This window comes from Arvicanthis niloticus, chromosome 9 (genome assembly GCF_011762505.2).
Source record: "Arvicanthis niloticus isolate mArvNil1 chromosome 9, mArvNil1.pat.X, whole genome shotgun sequence".
Classification (NCBI taxonomy): domain Eukaryota; kingdom Metazoa; phylum Chordata; class Mammalia; order Rodentia; family Muridae; genus Arvicanthis; species Arvicanthis niloticus.
This window is the reverse complement of record NC_047666.1, coordinates 54579595-54599923: the sequence shown is the minus strand read 5'-3', so window position 1 is coordinate 54599923 and position 20329 is coordinate 54579595. Positions and strand designations below refer to the sequence as shown.

At 41.4% G+C, this 20329-nt stretch overlaps 2 protein-coding genes across 5 annotated transcripts; both read right to left on the bottom strand.

The window, feature by feature from the left end:
• Window positions 1–1510: 1510 nt before the first annotated feature.
• Window positions 1511–9108, bottom strand: LOC117715547 (olfactory receptor 6C4-like). 3 transcript variants are annotated; one of them, XM_076940356.1, is made up of 2 exons: window positions 9096–9108; window positions 1511–6225 (listed from the first exon to the last, which is right to left on the bottom strand). In XM_076940356.1, the coding sequence occupies exon 2, from the start codon at window positions 6155–6157 to the stop codon at window positions 5174–5176; it is 984 nt and encodes a 327-aa protein (XP_076796471.1). In that variant the 5' UTR covers window positions 6158–6225; window positions 9096–9108; the 3' UTR covers window positions 1511–5173. The 3 variants fall into 3 exon arrangements, with proteins under 3 accessions (XP_076796471.1, XP_076796470.1, XP_076796468.1); XM_076940355.1 differs by lacking the exon at window positions 9096–9108 and adding an exon at window positions 8189–8306; XM_076940353.1 differs by lacking the exon at window positions 9096–9108 and adding an exon at window positions 7978–8178.
• A 7753-nt stretch (window positions 9109–16861) lies between these two features.
• On the bottom strand, window positions 16862–20329 carry LOC117715548 (olfactory receptor 6C4-like). Of its 2 annotated transcripts, none has more exons than XM_034512414.2 (2): window positions 20221–20329; window positions 16862–18282 (listed from the first exon to the last, which is right to left on the bottom strand). In XM_034512414.2, exon 2 carries the CDS (start codon window positions 18212–18214, stop codon window positions 17231–17233), a length of 984 nt encoding a protein of 327 aa, XP_034368305.1. In that variant the 5' UTR covers window positions 18215–18282; window positions 20221–20329; the 3' UTR covers window positions 16862–17230. The 2 variants fall into 2 exon arrangements, with proteins under 2 accessions (XP_034368305.1, XP_076796467.1); XM_076940352.1 differs by lacking the exon at window positions 20221–20329 and adding an exon at window positions 20010–20211.

Sequence of the window (20329 nt, the reverse complement as noted above, 5' to 3'; positions counted from 1 at the left end):
GCAGGAGGAGGGGGGATGGGATAAGGGGTTCCTGGGTGGTGAGGGAAATGCGGTAAGGGGATAAAATTTGAAATGTAAATATTATATCCAATAAAAGAGGGAAAGAAAAAAAAAAGGGAAACTCAAAGAAAAGCCTTACAACCTGAATGGATCAAGCAGAAGAGAGAATCTCAGGAGTCAAAGATAGAGTAGGAGAAATAGACCACATGAGCAAAGAAAATTAAAAAAAATAATAAGTCATGGGAAAAGAGCATGCAGGGACTGTGTCACACCATAAAAAGCCCAAAGCTTCCAATTGTAGGCATAGTCAAGGAAGAAGAGTCTCAGGTCAATGGCATACACCAGATTTTCAATAAGATCCTAGAAGAAAATGTTCCCAAACTAAGGATGACGGGCTCCTAATAGGCAAGACCAGAAGACAAATTCCCACAACACATCCTAGGAAAACACTATACAGAACAAAGCAAGAGTATTGAAAGCAGCAAGAAAGAAAACAGGAATCACATATAAAGGAAAGTCCACAGTTCTAAAAAACCATGACTGCCAACATAGACTATCAGCCAAAGATGAAGAGGGAAAAACTTTCCTATGATACAAACAACCTTGACAAATCCATGCCAAACAAACTAACCCCAAAGAGAGTACTGGGAGCAACCCTTTGGGCTGAAAAGGGGAATAAACAAAGCCAAGAGAATCCAGAACGAAAAATGAAGTTACAGTTAATGAAACAGAAAGTGCAACTCAGAGCAAAAACAGAAGGAAAGAAAGAAAAAAATGGGTGCAGTGAACACACATCTTTATATATTAAACTAATGAATTAAAAGCCTCAGTTCTCCAATCAAAGACTGGTTGACAAATTAAGAAACAAAGTCTACAAAAAAATTGTCTTAGCTTTAAAAATAGGGCCTTGTCTTAAGATGAAAGAGTGGACAGAAGTACTTCTATCAAACTGGACAACAAAGCAGTCATTGCTACTATAATATCTGACAAATAAACTTCAGACTAAAGCTAATTAAAAGAGAGGAAGAGAGACACTTTATTCTACCCAAAGGGACAACTAAGCAAGAAGACATTACTATCTTAAACATGGATGCACCAAAATCTGGTGTGCTTTATCTCATAAAAAAAGCAAACAGCTAGAAGTAAAGACATATAACTATTCTATTCATATTACTAATTATGGAATAGTGAACTATCATATCATTCACAATAGAAAAGGCAATGGCAAAAACAATATAAAATAAACCATAAGGTTAAAAGTTAATAAAAGTTAAGATGGTGATGAGTGAGTGAAATAAAGGAAAGTGTCAGAGAATGAGAAAGATAATAAGCAAAATTAACTTAAAAGTGAAGGAGCCCACACAGCACTTAGAACGTGGAGCTTCCAACATAAGAAGTTTGTAAGTATCTGGCCTCATTCCCCTCCCATCTTCCTGTCAGTCAGCCCTCTACAAACCTTGCAGCTCCCCACCAGAAGAGACAGTCCTTATTCTTGTCACTGATACTCCCTAGTCTGCCTGCCCACTAGTTGCCATGCTCACCACCCAGCCAGGCATCTGCCCAATAGGGGGTCTGACTAGAACTACTACCAAGCTGAGTCTACTTTAGACACCCCATTCACACATCAAAAAAGATAGCCCCAAGATTAAATACCAATCACCATTCAGCTGGCCTACAATCTGACAGCTTAGGGGTAATGCCAAACATTCAAACAACCACTCAATAAAAGAGAGACCAGATACCCATACCAAGAATTAGTATCAAAGACCCAATTCCAGATATCTGGATCCCATCACAAAAGGGAAACAAACAGAATAACTAAGTCCACACAACTCCTCCAGAAATTAGAATTTCCAATGTATTGATATCTAAGAAAAATAACTGAAATAATTTATGCACAGGACAATAATTTCAAAACAATCATGAATATGTTCAAATAAATCGAAGAGGAGATAAACAAATGCCTGCGTAAATACTGTAAAAACACCAACAATAAAATGAAATACTAAAGACACTTTAAGATATGTAAATAGAATTTAATAAAAGATGAGATCTCTAAAATATTGTCTAAAGTAAACTAAAACCTAAAATGAAAAAGCCATGAAGTCAAACAGTATGCTTAGAGGAAAGTATCTCCAACAGATTAAATTATGTAGAAGAAAGAATATCTAGTCTCAAGGACAAGATAGAAGAGAACCACTTATTCAAGGAAAATGTTAAGTCTAAAAAGAAACCAAGAGTTTAACATGAAGGAAATGTGGGACACTATAAAATGGGACAAAATAATATGCAACACTATAGACACCCAAACTGCAAATAATAGACATGCAAGAAGACAGAGAATAAACCAAGGTTTTTTCAACAAAATTTCTCAAATCTAATGTACAGAAGAAAGAAAGGCTGTTTAGAGTGACAAGAGACAAAGCAAGATTTAGTCACATAGAGAAAAATGATAACAGAATAACATTTGACTTTTCAGTGGAAACACTGAAAGCCAGGAGGGACTAGACTGTGTTCAAAATATAAATTTAGAACACAAATTACAAAAAGCAATACTGTATTTGTTCTTATGTTGGTAAGTTTGTCTCTCAAAGACGCAGCTCTAGTTCATTTTGGTTAACATATCAACATGAAGATGTTTACAATATTGCATTATTATTCTTTGTAATACCTGCAGGATATGTGGATTCACTCCCCTCCATTCTTTACATAGACGGCTTTCCTGGTCTACACAGTCCCTATCACTCTATTTCTGGTTGGTCTTGATGACTTTAAAGATCTTGGGAGGCACTTCAAAAAAAATCCTGCTTTACTTATTTTCCGTCTGCCTTCCAGTTCTTTGATTGATTGAACACAACTTACTTGCAAACTTACACAAACAGCTTCCATTAGAATTCAAATTATGTCCTTAATCTTTAAATTTAAATATTTAGGGGCTGTAGAGTTGGCTCAGTGGTTAAGAGCACTGACTGCTCTTCCAGAGGTCCTGAGTTCAATTCCTAGCAACCACATGGTGGCTCACAACAATCTGTAATGGGATAAAATGCCCTTTTCTGGTGTGTCTGAAGACAACTACAATGGATTTATATACATAAAATAAAGAAAATCTTTAAACGTTTAAACAATTTACATCTTTTCAAGTAATAACGTTTTCTAGACTATATTCATAATATTTTCTGCCAACAAGCCATCATTTACAATGTTACAGCAAATGTTAAGCTCTCTCAGATCATGTGTTGTTATTCTTGTTGTTGATTTCTCATTTACTCTGTGGCCTGAAAACACCCCATATTTCCATTCGTGTGAAGAGTTTTGAGGTTGAGTTTACAGCCCAATAAAAGTTCTATTATGATAAAGTTCCCATGTGCTCATGAAAGCAATGTGCATCCTGCAAATGCAAAATAAAAACCAGCTTATTGGTCAAGCTGAGTTTGTTCCCTGGCAGACTGACACGATTCTGAAGGCTCACTATTGTTCCTCCCTGTTAATAACTGAAGCAATGACGATAGAATTTCCAACCATGGTTGTCTGCTCTTTATTCTCATTCTAGTGACTCCAGTTTTCCCCGTGCTTTAAATCTACCATTTCCTACACACACACACACACACACACACACACACACACACACACACACTTATCACTACTCTGTCTTTATGATTGGGTCAGTTTTTACCAGTCTACTTGGAATGCTACTATTTCATATCATTAGATTTTTTTCTTTTGAAATTTTGCATTTATGAACTTAAGACTGTTTCTATGTTCTTAAATTTTAGGCCATAATCAACTCACATAGTAAAAGCCTCTTTTTTAAAAAAGTATTAATCTACTTACACTTTGTCATTATGGTAAAGTTGCATTTGCCTCTGGGATCTCAATGTTTGTTTCAGTTTGTCCTTTCTATAATATAAGGGTGCCTGCTTAGCTTACTGTTGCTGTGATAAACACCAAGGCCAAATGCAGCTAGGGGAGGAAAAGGGTTTATTTGGCTTCCAGGTTGCAGTTCAATCCAGAAAGCCAGGAAAGGAACCCAAGGCAGGAGCTTGAAGGAGACATGGCAGAAGGCTGTGGCTTGCTGGCTCACTCCTAGGGTCACAGTCAGCTGCATTTCCCATACAGCCCAGGCCCACTGGCCCAAGGAAGAGGATAGCACTGCCAATGTGTGCTAGGCCCTCCCATGTCAGTCAACAATCTAGAAAATGCTCCACAGACATGCCCACAGGCCATCCATCTGATGGAGGCCACTCTCCAACTGAGGGTCAACTTGACAGCAAAACTAACCTTGACAAAGGTGTTTTCCTGCCTTGCTCTCTATTCAGCTTGTCTCATGACACATGATTGAGCAATAGATTCATTTTGTCTTAGTGCTGAGATGGATGCCTGAACTCATCCATAGATTCATCTTAAGAAGCATTCTATTCTTCTAACAGTCATTACAGGTAGATTTCTTTCACCTCTGGGCCAATTTCTCCCGAATTCTTTGTATTTCACCAGCGTGGTAACCAGCATACAACTCTAGACTGCTTAACAATCCTTAGTTCCTCTGGTCTTTTGTTGGTCCTTCAGTTTTAGGGGTTCAGACTGAATCTAGTCTGGTAAAGGAATGAAAACATTGGGGACTTTTTATTTCAATGCTTTACATCTTAGTGAAAACTAAACTAAACTAGAGGTGTAATGATGTCTGTTTATATGCAAATATTCTTCATGGGAAACAATTGTAGTAAGTAATAAAAAAGTAATTTATTACTAATATCATGACTGTTATTGTTTATGGGTCATTTAACTTTTAGTATGATGATCACATAAAATTTAAATTCTTGGTACTCATTAATTAAATTCTCCATTCCCAACTCTACCTCCATAGTCTCCCTTTGTTCCTCCATCACTACCACAGGATACATGGAATCAGACCAAAAACACACATCAAATAAATGCATGGATAAATTGAGACAATTCCTTGAAACTGAAACATGTATAGATATATATGGGGCTTGGTCTTATATTACAAACGCAGATATAGAAAGATTGTTATCACAAAATTATTAATGTCTTCAGATAAAATTACTAAATATGTCAGCAATGGTTGTAATAACAAACTAACAGGATTTGACAAGATAGCATGCCTGATGATTTATAGAGAACACTTAAATGAAACTGAAAATGGTGTTAGACTAAATCAAAGGGAAGGTGCATTGCTCCTGTGATATCTGTGTAACTGAACCCTGGACAGTGCATCCCTCAGAGCCTGGTGGACCTGCTTGTTTCTCAGGGTGTAGATGACAGGATTCAGAAGGGGTGTGACTACCGTGTTCACTAGAGCAGCCTCTCGGTTGGTGTCCAGCCTGCTTGTCTGCTTTGGCTTCATGTATATAAATACACAGCTACCGTACATTAGAGAGAGGACGATGAGATGAGAGGAACAGGTGGAAAAAGCTCTCTGTCGCTCCCTGGTTGAAGGGAGGCGCACTATGGTGAACACTATATTGCTGTATGCAAAGATGGCTACCACAAGGGAAGTTAAAAGCACAATTAAAGCAAGGTTAAAAAACAGCATCTCAATAGACCTGGTTTCTGAACAGGAGAGACTTGCCAGTGGTCCAAAATCACAGAAATAGTGAGGAATGACATTGGGACCACAGTAAAATGACTGGGAAAGCATTACAACTGGACCAACCATGAAGAGGAAACCCAACACTAAACACACAGTAACAAGAAAGAAGCACATCCTTGGGCTCATGATGGTTGGATAATGTAGAGGTTTGCAGATGGCCAGATACCTATCCAGAGACAGTACAGCCATAAGGAAAAACACGGTTGCCCCCAGGGAAAGAACAACAAAGTCCTGCGTGAAGCAGGCCACAAAGGAAATCGTTTGCCTCCCTGACAGAATGATGGCGAGCAGTTGGGGGATAACAGTAGAGATAAAACCACACTCCACAAAGGAGAACGTGCTGAGGAAGAAGTACATGGGGGTCTGTAGTCGGTGGTCCTTGCATGTGATGGTAATTATGAGGATGTTGCCCATGAGGGAAGCCAAGTAGGCCAGCAAGTGGACTAGGAAGAAGAGGATCCTCAGGTGCTCGGCCACAGGCAGCCCCTCAAGGATAAACTCCTGGACGGCTGTCCCATTCCTTGTTTCCTCTGCCGTCGGCCATTCCATTCCTTCAGTCTGGCACTGAGGGGCTTTGTAGAACCATGCCTGAAGTGGAGAGCTGTGTGTTCCTAAAACTGTAAATGACATGGGAGGGCAGTCAGACTGGTAAACAGGGCATCCAATGTGTCACTTTGACCATTGTTAAGGAAAAATAACTGATTACTACTATGCCTGACTTTTGTTACTAAGATGCTAGCTGTAGAAGAGCTGCAGGTGCCACACATCTTCATTAGGGATAAAGTCACTCAACAGTGTGGATGATTTTCCCATGTGGTTTTCTGCCTACTGAAATCAAGGTTATACCCTTTTATCTGTTTAGTCGTGGTACACATTTCTAGTAAAAGCATAATCATGTCACCCAGGTCCAGATAAATACTGCAAAGGAAAACTTACAACTTAAAAATCAACCTGAATCTCGGGTTGGCTCAGGGGTGGTGCACCTGTCTAACAAGTGTGACACTGTGGTTTTAATTCCCACTGACACCAAATGGAAGTAAACAAAACAAGCCACACAAAGCAAGATTTCAGTCCTAGGCACTAGATACATGGCTCAGCAGTTGTGGACATTGGTTATTCATGCAGAGGTCTTGGGGCCAGTTTCCAGAATGTACATGGCAGTTCATCATCTGTAACTCTAGTTCCAGGAGATCCGGCTCTCTCTTCTGACCTCAGAGGTCATCAGGCATGCAGGTTATATGCATATACTCATGCAAGCAAAATACTCAGTACACATAAAATAACAAATCTTCAAAAGATTTTAAGTCAGAAGCCACTCATCCCACAAAATGCATTCCTTTATCATATCTTAGCATTTCTTTCCATGTTTGGCCATATTAGTATTAGCAAAAAAAAAAAAAAAAAAAAAAAAAAAAAAAAAAAAAAAAATCCTGTGGTTCAGTAGTCCTGTCTACAGTCCTACAAAGGCAATTATATTAGAAAACCTACACAATGAACTCTAGCTGGATGGTTAAAAGCTCATGTCTGGCTGCTTTCATCTAGAGCCCCAGACAGACAGTCAAAATTCACACTCCAGCACCATGTAAAATGCCAGGGGTGCTGAAGTGCAGCTGTAACTCCAGCATCAGACAGGGCACAGACAGGCAGGTCCCGCAGCCCACTGGATAGGCTAAGCCAGTCTAGCTGAGACAATGAGCTCCACAGTCGGGAAGAGACTGTAGCTCCAAAAACAGTGATGAGTGAGGGTATCCAAAGTCAACCTCTGGCTCCAACACACACATCTGTACTTAAATACTCTTTCCCTGTAAATGGATAAATCCTTGCATGCGAGACTTTGTCATTCTGGTCAACTAGCATCCATCTCCAGGCTCAGACTGAGCTATCTGACTTAGGAGAACCAGAAGCCCCCTCTTATCAGACCTGTAGTGAAACCAGATTGAAGAATAGCAGCACTGCCATTACAGCAGACAAAGAGCAAGATGCTCAGTTCACACTGAGACCACACCCTTGCCTCAAGCAGCCCTCACCAACCAGAATTCTGCCCCCTGATCTTTTCCCTCTAAGAAAAAAAAGTCTACACATTGGTCCCAACAGCTCAAGTGTAAGTAAATCAACACCAACATTCTAAATGCTCACAATTGGTCCAGAGGTAAATTCAACATCTGCCAGTTATTCTTCTCCAACCCACTAACAGAATAAGAACAGTATTAAACCACACATAAAATAGCTCAGTGGAAATCTTGTGTGATAACTATGGAAAAAGAAGTACACACACTTCCCATTGTTCTCTGACAATTGACAAGTGAATTCATCTGGAATTTCAAAAAAGCATTCATGAGTCTCCAGGACCCCACACCCCATCCTGCTACCTTGCATATGCCAGCATCAACAAGAAACCTCACTGCTAGGAGTCAGTACAGTCAGGGCAGAAGGCAGGAGAATCTTCACTCAATCCAGCATACATAGATAGTTTCCACATTGGTACTATTTCTTACAAGGCTTTCCACAGCACTGAGTTTCCCACTCTTACCACCACCACCACCAAGGCATGCATGTTCCCAGACTGAGAAGGAGACTTACACCACCAGGAGCAGAAATGAAAGGGACACAAATTTGTTCCAAAAGATGTTTAGTAGTGGACTGTCTCTTGATACTAATCAGGATCTACCAGGTCCAGTGCGTGGCACCAAGGGACACTAAGTATCATCAGTGGGTGGAACCAAGCTCTTCCAGACCTGTGTCATTCTAATATCGCTCATGATTGGTTATTGAACAATTTTGTGAATGAAATATTACTTGATTAATGATAATAATAGTAAGTTTTATAAAATATTAATATTTCTGATAATACATGACTAGTAAATAAAATTGTTGCCCTTGCATTGTGTACAAAGATATGAGCCTCCCAAGTGTCTTCATGAAAATATGTTAGAGTATATACAATCTTACAAGGTTCATAAATTCCCAAATTGCATAACATTGTTAATATAGGACTGATAGGTCAAATGAAGGTAGCTAACAAGACACATGCCTATAATCCATGCATTCATATGACTAAGGCAGGAAGATTCCTGTGAGTTTGATGCCAATCTGGAATTCACAATGAGTACTATGCCAGCCAGAACTGAAGAGCTAAATAACACAACTTGATCTATTTTTTTTTAAGTCACATAGAGAATTGGATCCCTGAGACACGATATAAGTCGGGTTTCTCTAGAGAAAGAGAAGTAATAGAATGAACACATATTACAAAGAGAATTCACTAGATTGGCTTACACAATATGTCTGAGTGGTCCAGCAATGTCTGGCTGCACACTATAAAGACTGAGAAGCCTGTTCTCAGTTCACCATGCATGCAGTTCTAACCTGGTGCTAAAAGCCTTAATAATTCCTGGAGACCTGTCGGTCTTCAGTCTGCACTGGAAAGCTGATGAAGCTGAGTTCTAATGTCAACTCTGTTGTTGACCAACAGAACTGATGCACTTACCAGCAACAACTGAAGGAAGTCAGGCAAAAGAACTCTTTTCCTTTATTCTTCTTTATATATTTTATCCAGCCAGAAGATACTATGGTCTCTTGGGAAGGATCTTGCTCTCACAGTTAAACCAGAAAATATCCCTACAGAGTTACCCAGAGGTACATTTCTTAATTGATTCCTGATTCAATCAAGTTGACCACAAAAATTAGCCACTACAAGTCCATCTTTTGCCAACATAATACCTAATAAAATATTGTCATATTTAGCTTCCAAAGAAACACAATAACATCACTAGTAGACATAACATAACACAAATATTCCATTGTGCTGACTAGTTTTAAGTCAATTTAACACAAGCTAGAGTCATTTGGGGAAAGAGAAGCTCAACTGAGAAAATTTCCCAACCAGATTGGCCTGTTGGAAAGTCTGGGGGACATTTTCTTGATTGATGATTGCCCAGCTCACTGTGGCACCTGATACCCCTAAGCTAGTGGTCCTGGGAACTATAAAAATGTAGGCAGAGCAACCCAGTAAGCTCATCCCTCCATGGCTTCTGCTTCAGTTGTTCCCTCCGGGTTCCTGCCCTGACTTTCCTCCATGATGAACTGTTACCAGGAGGTGTAAGACAAACTAACCCTTTCCTTCACAAATTGTAGCTGGACATGGGATTATATCTAGGACAATAGAAACCGTAACTAAGACAGGAATCAGCACCAGAAATAGAATAATGATTGTGACAGTCCTGACCATGTATTTTGGGAAGGAGTGTAACTTTGTTACTTTAATTTTTTCAACACGTATTTTTAATGATGGTTCTTAAGCACTTTAACCTCTCTTGAAGCCCACCACCCACCAGAGGTAGTGGGGAAGAAAGGAAATGGGTGAAGTGAATTTGTTTAGAAAGGTTCTTTGGAGCAACTCCTGTCTGTGTTGTCTGGAAATCTACACTTTGGATCACAGGTTATCAGTAGCAGCTCGATCCACTCACAAACACTTCATGGATACACCAGCCGTCCATTCAGTAGAGTCAGGTTAGCAACAACAGTAACAAGATCTAGCAGAGACAGCCAGTCTTCAGCCTTAACTCAAGTCAGCAGAACGGACCAAGAGGAACACCAGGAGAAGTTCTCGGTTAAAAACAAAAACACAGGCAACAGAACATGTTGGCAAGGATATGGAGAAAGAGGAACACTTCTCCATTGCTGGTGGGATTGTGAAATGGTACAAACACTCTGGAAATCAATCTGAAGTTTCCTAAGAAAATTGGAAATAGATCTACTTGAAGACCTAGTTATATCCTGCTTAGGTATATACACAAAAGATGCCCCACCATACCACAGGGGCACATGCTCTACTATGTTCACAGTGGCCTTATCTATAATAGCCAGAAGCTGGAAACAACTCACATTGTCCCACAGTGGAAGAATGCACACAGAAAATGTGGTTCATTTACACAATGGAATACTACTCAGCTATTAAGAATGAGTCCATCATGAGTTTTGGAGGGAAATGGATGGAACTAGAAAATACCATCCTGAGTGAGGTAACTCAGACCTAAAATGACATGCATGGTATGCACTCATTAATAAGTGGATATTAGCAAAAAAAAAAAAAAGTACGAAAAACCCAAAATATAATCTTCAGAACTCAAGAAGGTTAACAAGCCACTGTGCCCAAGTGAGGATGCCTCGATCTCACTTGGGAGGGAGGAGAAAGCAATCATGAGGGGAGCAGAGGGAGGAAGGGACCTGGGTGGGAGAGGATACAGGGAGGAGAAGGGGAGAACACTACCAGCTATTGGAGGGGGACAGGACTGAAGCCCTGAAGGCCAGCAGAAAGAATGGCAACAGGCAACCTCAGGAGGTAGGGGGTGTGAGGAGCCATTAGAATGTACAGGAGACCTGGGAGGTGAGAGACTCTCAGTACTCAAAGGTTGGAACCTTAGATGAGGTGCTCTACAGTGGGGAGGGGGCACTTGTAGAGTCTACCTCCAGTGGAGGAACAGGACATCAAGTGGAGGGAGGGGGTTGCTAGCTGTCTTATTCAGGTTTTCACAGGAATACCCCACTATGCTGGAACAATTTGTCTTAGTCAGGGTTTCTATTCCTGCTCAAAACATCATGACCAAAATGCAAGTTGTGGAGGAAACGGTTTATTCAGCTTACACTTTCAAATTGCTGTTCATCACCAAAGGAGTTCAGGACTGGAACTCACACAGGGCAGGAAGCAGGAGCTGATGCAGAGGCCATAGGGGAGGATGTTTCTTAGTGGCTTGCTTCTTCTGCAACTAGGCTTCACCAATAGCCTCTCATAGACTCTCTTCATGGTGCCAAGCCTCAACTCCACTGCATGACCCCTTCAGTCCTGGGCCATCAATTGCAACTGAGGCTCTACCTTCACCAATGGCCTTCCATAGACTCTCACAGTGCTAAGCCTCAGCTCTTCATGACCCCTTCATGCTTTCAAAACCAGTACCACCTGGGTGACTTTTACACATTGCCAAGTCCAGCCACAGCACCAGGTACAACATTGGCTATCTCTCTAACTCAGCCTCTTTGCTCTCAGAGCACACACCTTGTCTTCTAGGCTCCATCTGCCTGTACCCCACTCCTGGTACCAATTTGTCTTAGTGAGATTGTGACAGGAATACCACACTCCTGGTACCAATTTGTCTTAGACAGGGTTTCTATTACTGTAGAAAACATCATGACCAAAATGCAAGTTGTGGAAGAAAGGGTTTAATTCAGCTTATACTTCCAAATTGCTGTTCATCACCAAAGGAGATCAGGACTGGAACTCACATAGGGCAAGAAGCAGGAGCTGATGCAGAGGTCATGGAGAGATGTTTCTTACTGGCTTGCTTCCTCTGTCTTGCTCAGCTTGCTTTCTTATAGAACACAAGACTACTAGCCCAGGGATGGCACCACCCACAATGGGCCCTCCCATACTTGATTAGTAATTGAGAAAATGCCTTATAGCTGGATCTCATGGAGACATTTTCTCAACTGAAGTTCCTTTCTCTGTGATAACTCCAGCCAGTGTCAAGTTGACACACAAAACCAGCAAGTACATGATCCCCCAGTCAAAAGCTCTGACCCAGAATTGTTCCTGTCTGAAGGAACTGCATGGACAAACATGGAGACGAGCCTGAGAGGAAGAAGGTCTAGTGACAAGTCCAAACTGGGCTCCAGCTGAAGGGGAGGCTCTGGGACCTGACACTGTGCTGTGGTGAACTTGCAAACAGGAGCTTAGTGTAGCTGCCCTCTGAGATGCTCAACATGCAGCTGAATAAGTCAGATGCAGATACTAACACCCAATCAATGGAGGGAAGCCAGGGACCCCTGAGGTTGAATTGGGGAAAAGCTGGAAGAAGCTGAAGAGGAGGGTGGCCCCATGGGAAGACCAACAGTTTCAACTGACCTGGACTCCCGAGATCTCTCAGACACTGAGCAGCATGCACCAGTTGATAGGGGGCCCCAACACATATACAGCAAAAGACTGCATGGTCTGGCCTCAGAGAGATAGGACACAACTAACGCTCGAGAGACTTGAGGACCCAGGGAGTAGGGAGGTCTAGTGGGGTATATATGGGGGGCATCTTCTTGGAGATGGGGGGATGCGGTATGGGAGGGAAGCAGTTGGGGGCAGACCAGGAAGGAAATGAAGACTGTAAAGAAGTAAAGAAGAAGTAAAAAAGGATTGAAGAATAAAACTAAGAATAAAAAAGACCCACCAAAAAGGAAGAAAAGGTCATATGAAAACCTGCTACTAAATAAACTTCCTAAAATATATACATAAACATGTGCATATACATACACATACATATATGTAAGAAAGGGTCTAAATGGAGATACATTATAATGAGGGAATTGGAGATAACACCCCTGCTAGATACCATGGTAGCAAATAAAATTCATGGTACTGACAATGAATTGGCCCTATTTGAGTTATTTGCCAGTAGAGAGCCATAAACTACTAACATTACCGGTTATTGCCATTGTTCTTGGTTACCCTCCATACATTGACTGTAAGTCCCTATTGTTGCAAATACTCCATACGTTAGTCAGATCATGGAGAAATCAAGTTGGTGCTCACCTGGAAGCATCATTCCTACAGACTATCTTTCATACTGATGAACGGCACCATTGACATTACCAAAGGAGGAAGGTGATCATGAGTCTTACCCAGCTGTGAACTGTGAGAACTGCAATGATGACTGGCTTGGCAAGGTTAGCCCAATGGAGCAAGAGTGGCTCATGTGTCATGGGAGTGCCTGACCAATTTCTGTTTTGACTTAGAACCTTCTCCACAAAATAAAACCAAGACAAAGAGAAGAAGATAGAGTCTGGCATTACTATCCACTGTAGCAAAGAACTTACTACTATTATTTTGATATATGAACATTTAAAGTAATTCCCAATGGATTAATATTATACCCATTGTCTTGGTCGGTGTTCTATCGCTGTGAAGAGTCAACTCTTATAAAGGACAGCATTTAACTGGGGCTTGCTTATAGTTTCAGAGGTTTAGTCCATTGATGTCACAGTAGGGAGCATGGCAGCATCCAGGCAGATGTGGTGCTGGAGAAGGAGCTGAGAGTTCTACATCCAGATCCAGAAGCAGCAGAGAGAGACAATGGGCCTAGCTTGGGCTTCTGAGACCTCAAAGCCCACCCTCAGTGACAGTTTCTCCAACAAGGCCACACCTACTCCAAAAAGGCCACACCCCCTAATACTGCCACTCCCTGGTGGCCCTGCATTCAAATCAATAGGCCTACAAATCTATGGGCCCATGAAGGCCATTCTTATTCAAACCATAACACCCATATATTAGTGCATCCCTCAACTCCCACTGAAGAATAGTCTTCTTTCAATAGATGGCAATTAACACACAGAGCCACACTATGCAGAGAATAAGAACTACAGGGTGCTCAACAATGAATGAGATATCTATATCAAACCCCTCCTCTTATGGTTCATGGATCATCATGGAAGAGGGTATGGAAAGAGTGTTCAAGCCAGAGATGGTGGGTGACTAGACTACAAGAAAAGTGTTTCCTGGACACAACAGGGCAATTGTCCATATGAACTCACAGTGGCTGTGACTTGCACAAGTTCAAACAAGACAAAATCCCAGCAAGGGGAGGGGAGGGGAGTATGAAGTGCCATCCCTAGCTGAGGAGAGATTGGCAATCTTTAGCTGCAAGACGAGGGAGTATCAATATTGCTTGAGGATGTGACAGGTCATGATACGTCAGCTATGCTCCATTACAGGCTCCAAATGCACGAGTATTTGAACAGCACAGATAAAACTCAGTGAACTAGAGAAAGAGAGGATTTTATCTTCAAACAATGCAATCCAAAAAGCACAAATCAAAACACAAAACAAACCCTTTTTACTATTTTTCTTTCAGTTCTGAAAACGTATGGGGCTCAGCTGGTGGTTAAAGTGGTTTCCCCTCAAGGATTTACACACATTCTCTCTGTCTCTGTCTCTGTCTCTGTCTCTGTCTCTGTCTCTGTCTCTCTCTCTCTCTCTCTCTCTCTCTCTCTCTCTCTCTCTTTCTCTCTCTTAGACCAAGCTGACCTTGAACTCACAGAGATTCACCTGCCTCTGCCTCATGAGTGCTGGGATTAAAGGTGTGCACCACTACTCCTGGCCTCTATTCTGGGACTCTTCTAAGCCTGAGCAACAATGGCTGGAGCTTGTGCTGGAAGTATTAAAAACCTTCCTCATTCTTATGTCTGGTGCACAGGCAAGACAGAATCAGATGACTGGGGCAGCACCTTCAGCCTTTCTCAACTTCCATGACACCTTCCTGAATTTTGTCTCAGATGCTATCTTCCAACTTCGGGGAATGTCCTCTATGGTAATGGTGGACTCCAAAGAGAATTTCCTGGAGAAAGAAACCAAGTGATGGACATCTTACTTTTTTAGACTTTTTAGACTTTTCCAGCACATCACAGCACTTCCTCCACATTCCCCACACTCCCTGCTCTCTGTCCTCTCTTATTCATTTGTCAGGGCCTTTTCTCACTCCCACTTCTGTCTCTAACTTACCAAGTTCCCAATGTTTCTTTACACAAGTAAATGCCTTTTAAATCCATTCCTTGTACATTTTGTTCCTGCATCTTTATCAAGTAATACCATTTTCTAAGCTATATTTGTAATAGTTTCTGTCAACAAGTCATCATGACAATGATTTCTCTACAGCCAAATGTTCAGTTCTCTCAGGTCATTTGTTTCCATTTTTGTTCTTTCTGTTTCATTCATTCTGTGGAATAAAACATTCTATCTTTCCATTCCTGTACAGAGTTTTGAGGTTGAGTTTACAGGCCAATAAAAGTTCTATTAAGTCAAAGTTCCCATGGATTCATGAAAGCACTGTGCATGCAACAAATGCAAAATAAAACAATGTGGTAATTAATAAAGCCCAGTTTGTTCCTTGACAGAATTATACAATTGTGAACAATTATTATAGTTCTTACCTGATAATAACTGAAGCAATGACAATAGAACTTCCGACCATGGTTGTCTGCTCTTTATTCTCATTCTAGTGACTCCAGTTTTCCCCGTGCTTTAAATCTACCATTTCCTACACACACACACACACACACACACACACACACACACTTATCACTACTCTGTCTTTATGATTGGGTCAGTTTTTACCAGTCTACTTGGAATGCTACTATTTCATATCATTAGATTTTTTTCTTTTGAAATTTTACATTTATGAACTTAAGACTGTCTCTATGTTCTTAAAATTTAGGCCATAATCAACTAACATAGTAAAAGCCTCTTTTTTAAAAAAGTATTAATCTACTTACACTTTGTCATTATGGTAAAGTTGCATTTGCCTCTGGGATCTCAATGTTTGTTTCAGTTTGTCCTTTCTATAATATAAGGGTGCCCTGCTTAGCTTACTGTTGCTGTGATAAACACCAAGGCCAAATGCAGCTAGGGGAGGAAAAGGGTTTATTTGGCTTCCAGGTTGCAGTTCAATCCAGAAAGCCAGGGAAGGAACCCAAGGCAGGAGCTTGAAGGCTGTGGCTTGCTGGCTCACTCCTAGGGTCATAGTCAGCTGCATTTCCCATACAGCCCAGGCCCACTGGCCCAAGGAAGAGGATAGCACTTCCCATGTGTGCTAGGCCCTCCCATGTCAGTCAACAATCTAGAAAATGCCCCACAAACATGCCCACAGGCCATCCATCTGATGGAGGCCACTCTCCAACTGAGGGTCAACTTGACAGCAAAACTAACCTTGACAAAGGTGTTTTCCTGCCTTGCTCTCTATTCAGCTTGTCTCATGACACATGATTGAGCAATAGATTCATTTTGTCTTAGTGCTGAGATAGATGCCTGAACTCATCCATAGATTCATCTTAAGAAGCATTCTATTCTTCTAACAGTCATTACAGGTAGATTTCTTTAACCTCTGAGGTAATTTCTCCCGAATTCTTTGTATTTCACCAGCATGGTAACCAGCATACGACTCTAGACTGCTTAACAATCCTTAGTTCCTTCAGTTTTAGGGATTCAAACTGAATCTAGTCTGGTAAAGGAATGAAAACATTGGGGATTTTTATTTCACTGCTTTACAGCTTAGTGAAAACTAGAGGTGTAATGATGTCTGTTTATATGCAAATATTCTTCATGGGAAACAATTGTAGTAAGTAATAAAAAAGTAATTTATTATTAATATCATGACTGTTATTGTTTATGGTTCATTTAAATTTTAGTATGATGACCACATAAATCTGTCATTGAACAAATTTTAAATTCTTCATAGTCATTAATTAAATTCTTTATTCCCAACTCTACCTCCATAGTCTCTCTTTGTTCCTCCATCACTACCACAGGATACATGGAATCAGACCAAAAACACACATCAAATAAATGCATGGATAAATTGAGACACTTCCTTGAAACTGAAACATGTATAGATATATATGGGGCTTGGTCTTATATCACAAAAGCAGATATAGAAAGATTGTTATCACAAAATTATTAATGTCTTCAGATAAAATTACTAAATATGTCAGCAATGGTTGTAATAACAAACTAACAGGATTTGACAAGATAGCATGCCTGATGATTTATAGAGAACACTTAAATGAAACTGAAAATGGTGTTAGACTAAATCAAAGGGAAGGTGCATTGCTCCTGTGATATCTGTGTAACTGAACCCTGGACAGTGCATCCCTCAGAGCCTGGTGGACCTGCTTGTTTCTCAGGGTGTAGATGACAGGATTCAGAAGGGGTGTGACTACCGTGTTCACTAGAGCAGCCTCTCGGTTGGTGTCCAGCCTGCTTGTCTGCTTTGGCTTCATGTATATAAATACACAGCTACCGTACATTAGAGAGAGGACGATGAGATGAGAGGAACAGGTGGAAAAAGCTCTCTGTCGCTCCCTGGTTGAAGGGAGGCGCACTATGGTGAACACTATATTGCTGTATGCAAAGATGGCTACCACAAGGGAAGTTAAAAGCACAATTAAAGCAAGGTTAAAAAACAGCATCTCAATAGACCTGGTTTCTGAACAGGAGAGACTTGCCAGTGGTCCAAAATCACAGAAATAGTGAGGAATGACATTGGGACCACAGTAAAATGACTGGGAAAGCATTACAACTGGACCAACCATGAAGAGGAAACCCAACACTAAACACACAGTAACAAGAAAGAAGCACATCCTTGGGCTCATGATGGTTGGATAATGTAGAGGTTTGCAGATGGCCAGATACCTATCCAGAGACAGTACAGCCATAAGGAAAAACACGGTTGCCCCCAGGGAAAGAACAACAAAGTCCTGCGTGAAGCAGGCCACAAAGGAAATCGTTTGCCTCCCTGACAGAATGATGGCGAGCAGTTGGGGGATAACAGTAGAGATAAAACCACACTCCACAAAGGAGAACGTGCTGAGGAAGAAGTACATGGGGGTCTGTAGTCGGTGGTCCTTGCATGTGATGGTAATTATGAGGATGTTGCCCATGAGGGAAGCCAAGTAGGCCAGCAAGTGGACTAGGAAGAAGAGGATCCTCAGGTGCTCGGCCACAGGCAGCCCCTCAAGGATAAACTCCTGGACGGCTGTCCCATTCCTTGTTTCCTCTGCCGTCGGCCATTCCATTCCTTCAGTCTGGCACTGAGGGGCTTTGTAGAACCATGCCTGAAGTGGAGAGCTGTGTGTTCCTAAAACTGTAAATGACATGGGAGGGCAGTCAGACTGGTAAACAGGGCATCCAATGTGTCACTTTGACCATTGTTAAGGAAAAATAACTGATTACTACTATGCCTGACTTTTGTTACTAAGATGCTAGCTGTAGAAGAGCTGCAGGTGCCACACATCTTCATTAGGGATAAAGTCACTCAACAGTGTGGATGATTTTCCCATGTGGTTTTCTGCCTACTGAAATCAAGGTTATACCCTTTTATCTGTTTAGTCGTGGTACACATTTCTAGTAAAAGCATAATCATGTCACCCAGGTCCAGATAAATACTGCAAAGGAAAACTTACAACTTAAAAATCAACCTGAATCTCGGGTTGGCTCAGGGGTGGTGCACCTGTCTAACAAGTGTGACACTGTGGTTTTAATTCCCACTGACACCAAATGGAAGTAAACAAAACAAGCCACACAAAGCAAGATTTCAGTCCTAGGCACTAGATACATGGCTCAGCAGTTGTGGACATTGGTTATTCATGCAGAGGTCTTGGGGCCAGTTTCCAGAATGTACATGGCAGTTCATCATCTGTAACTCTAGTTCCAGGAGATCCGGCTCTCTCTTCTGACCTCAGAGGTCATCAGGCATGCAGGTTATATGCATATACTCATGCAAGCAAAATACTCAGTACACATAAAATAACAAATCTTCAAAAGATTTTAAGTCAGAAGCCACTCATCCCACAAAATGCATTCCTTTATCATATCTTAGCATTTCTTTCCATGTTTGGCCATATTAGTATTAGCAAAAAAAAAAAAAAAATCCTGTGGTTCAGTAGTCCTGTCTGCAGTCCTACAAAGGCAATTATATTAGAAAACCCACACAATGAACTCTCGCTGGATGGTTAAAAGCTCATGTCTGGCTGCTTTCATCTAGAGCCCCAGACAGACAGTCAAAATTCACACTCCAGCACCAAGTAAAAAGCCAGGGGTGCTGAAGTGCAGCTGTAACTCCAGCATCAGACAGGGCACAGACAGGCAGGTCCCGCAGCCCACTGGATAGGCTAAGCCAGTCTAGCTGAGACAATGAGCTCCACAGTCAGGAAGAGACTGTAGCTCCAAAAACAGTGATGAGTGAGGGTATCCAAAGTCAACCTCTGGCTCCAACACACACATCTGTACTTAAATACTCTTTCCCTGTAAATGGATAAATCCTTGCATGCGAGACTTTGTCATTCTGGTCAACTAGCATCCATCTCCAGGCTCAGACTGAGCTATCTGACTTAGGAGAACCAGAAGCCCCCTCTTATCAGACCTGTAGTGAAACCAGATTGAAGAATAGCAGCACTGCCATTACAGCAGACAAAGAGCAAGATGCTCAGTTCACACTGAGGCCACACCCTTGCCTCAAGCAGCCCTCACCAACCAGAATTCTGCCCCCTGATCTTTTCCCTCTAAGAAAAAAAAGTCTACACATTGGTCCCAACAGCTCAAGTGTAAGTAAATCAACACCAACATTCTAAATGCTCACAATTGGTCCAGAGGTAAATTCAACATCTGCCAGTTATTCTTCTCCAACCCACTAACAGAATAAGAACAGTATTAAACCACACATAAAATAGCTCAGTGGAAATCTTGTGTGATAACTATGGAAAAACAAGTACACACATTTCCCATTGTTCTCTGACAATTGACAAGTGAATTCATCTGGAATTTCAAAAAAGCATTCATGAGTCTCCAGGACCCCACACCCCATCCTGCTACCTTGCATATGCCAGCATCAACAAGAAACCTCACTGCTAGGAGTCAGTACAGTCAGGGCAGAAGGCAGGAGAATCTTCACTCAATCCAGCATACATAGATAGTTTCCACATTGGTACTATTTCTTACAAGGCTTTCCACAGCACTGAGTTTCCCACTCTTACCACCACCACCACCAAGGCATGCATGTTCCCAGACTGAGAAGGAGACTTACACCACCAGGAGCAGAAATGAAAGGGACACAAATTTGTTCCAAAAGATGTTTAGTAGTGGACTCTCTTGATACTAATCAGGATCTACCAGGTCCAGTGGGCGGCACCAAG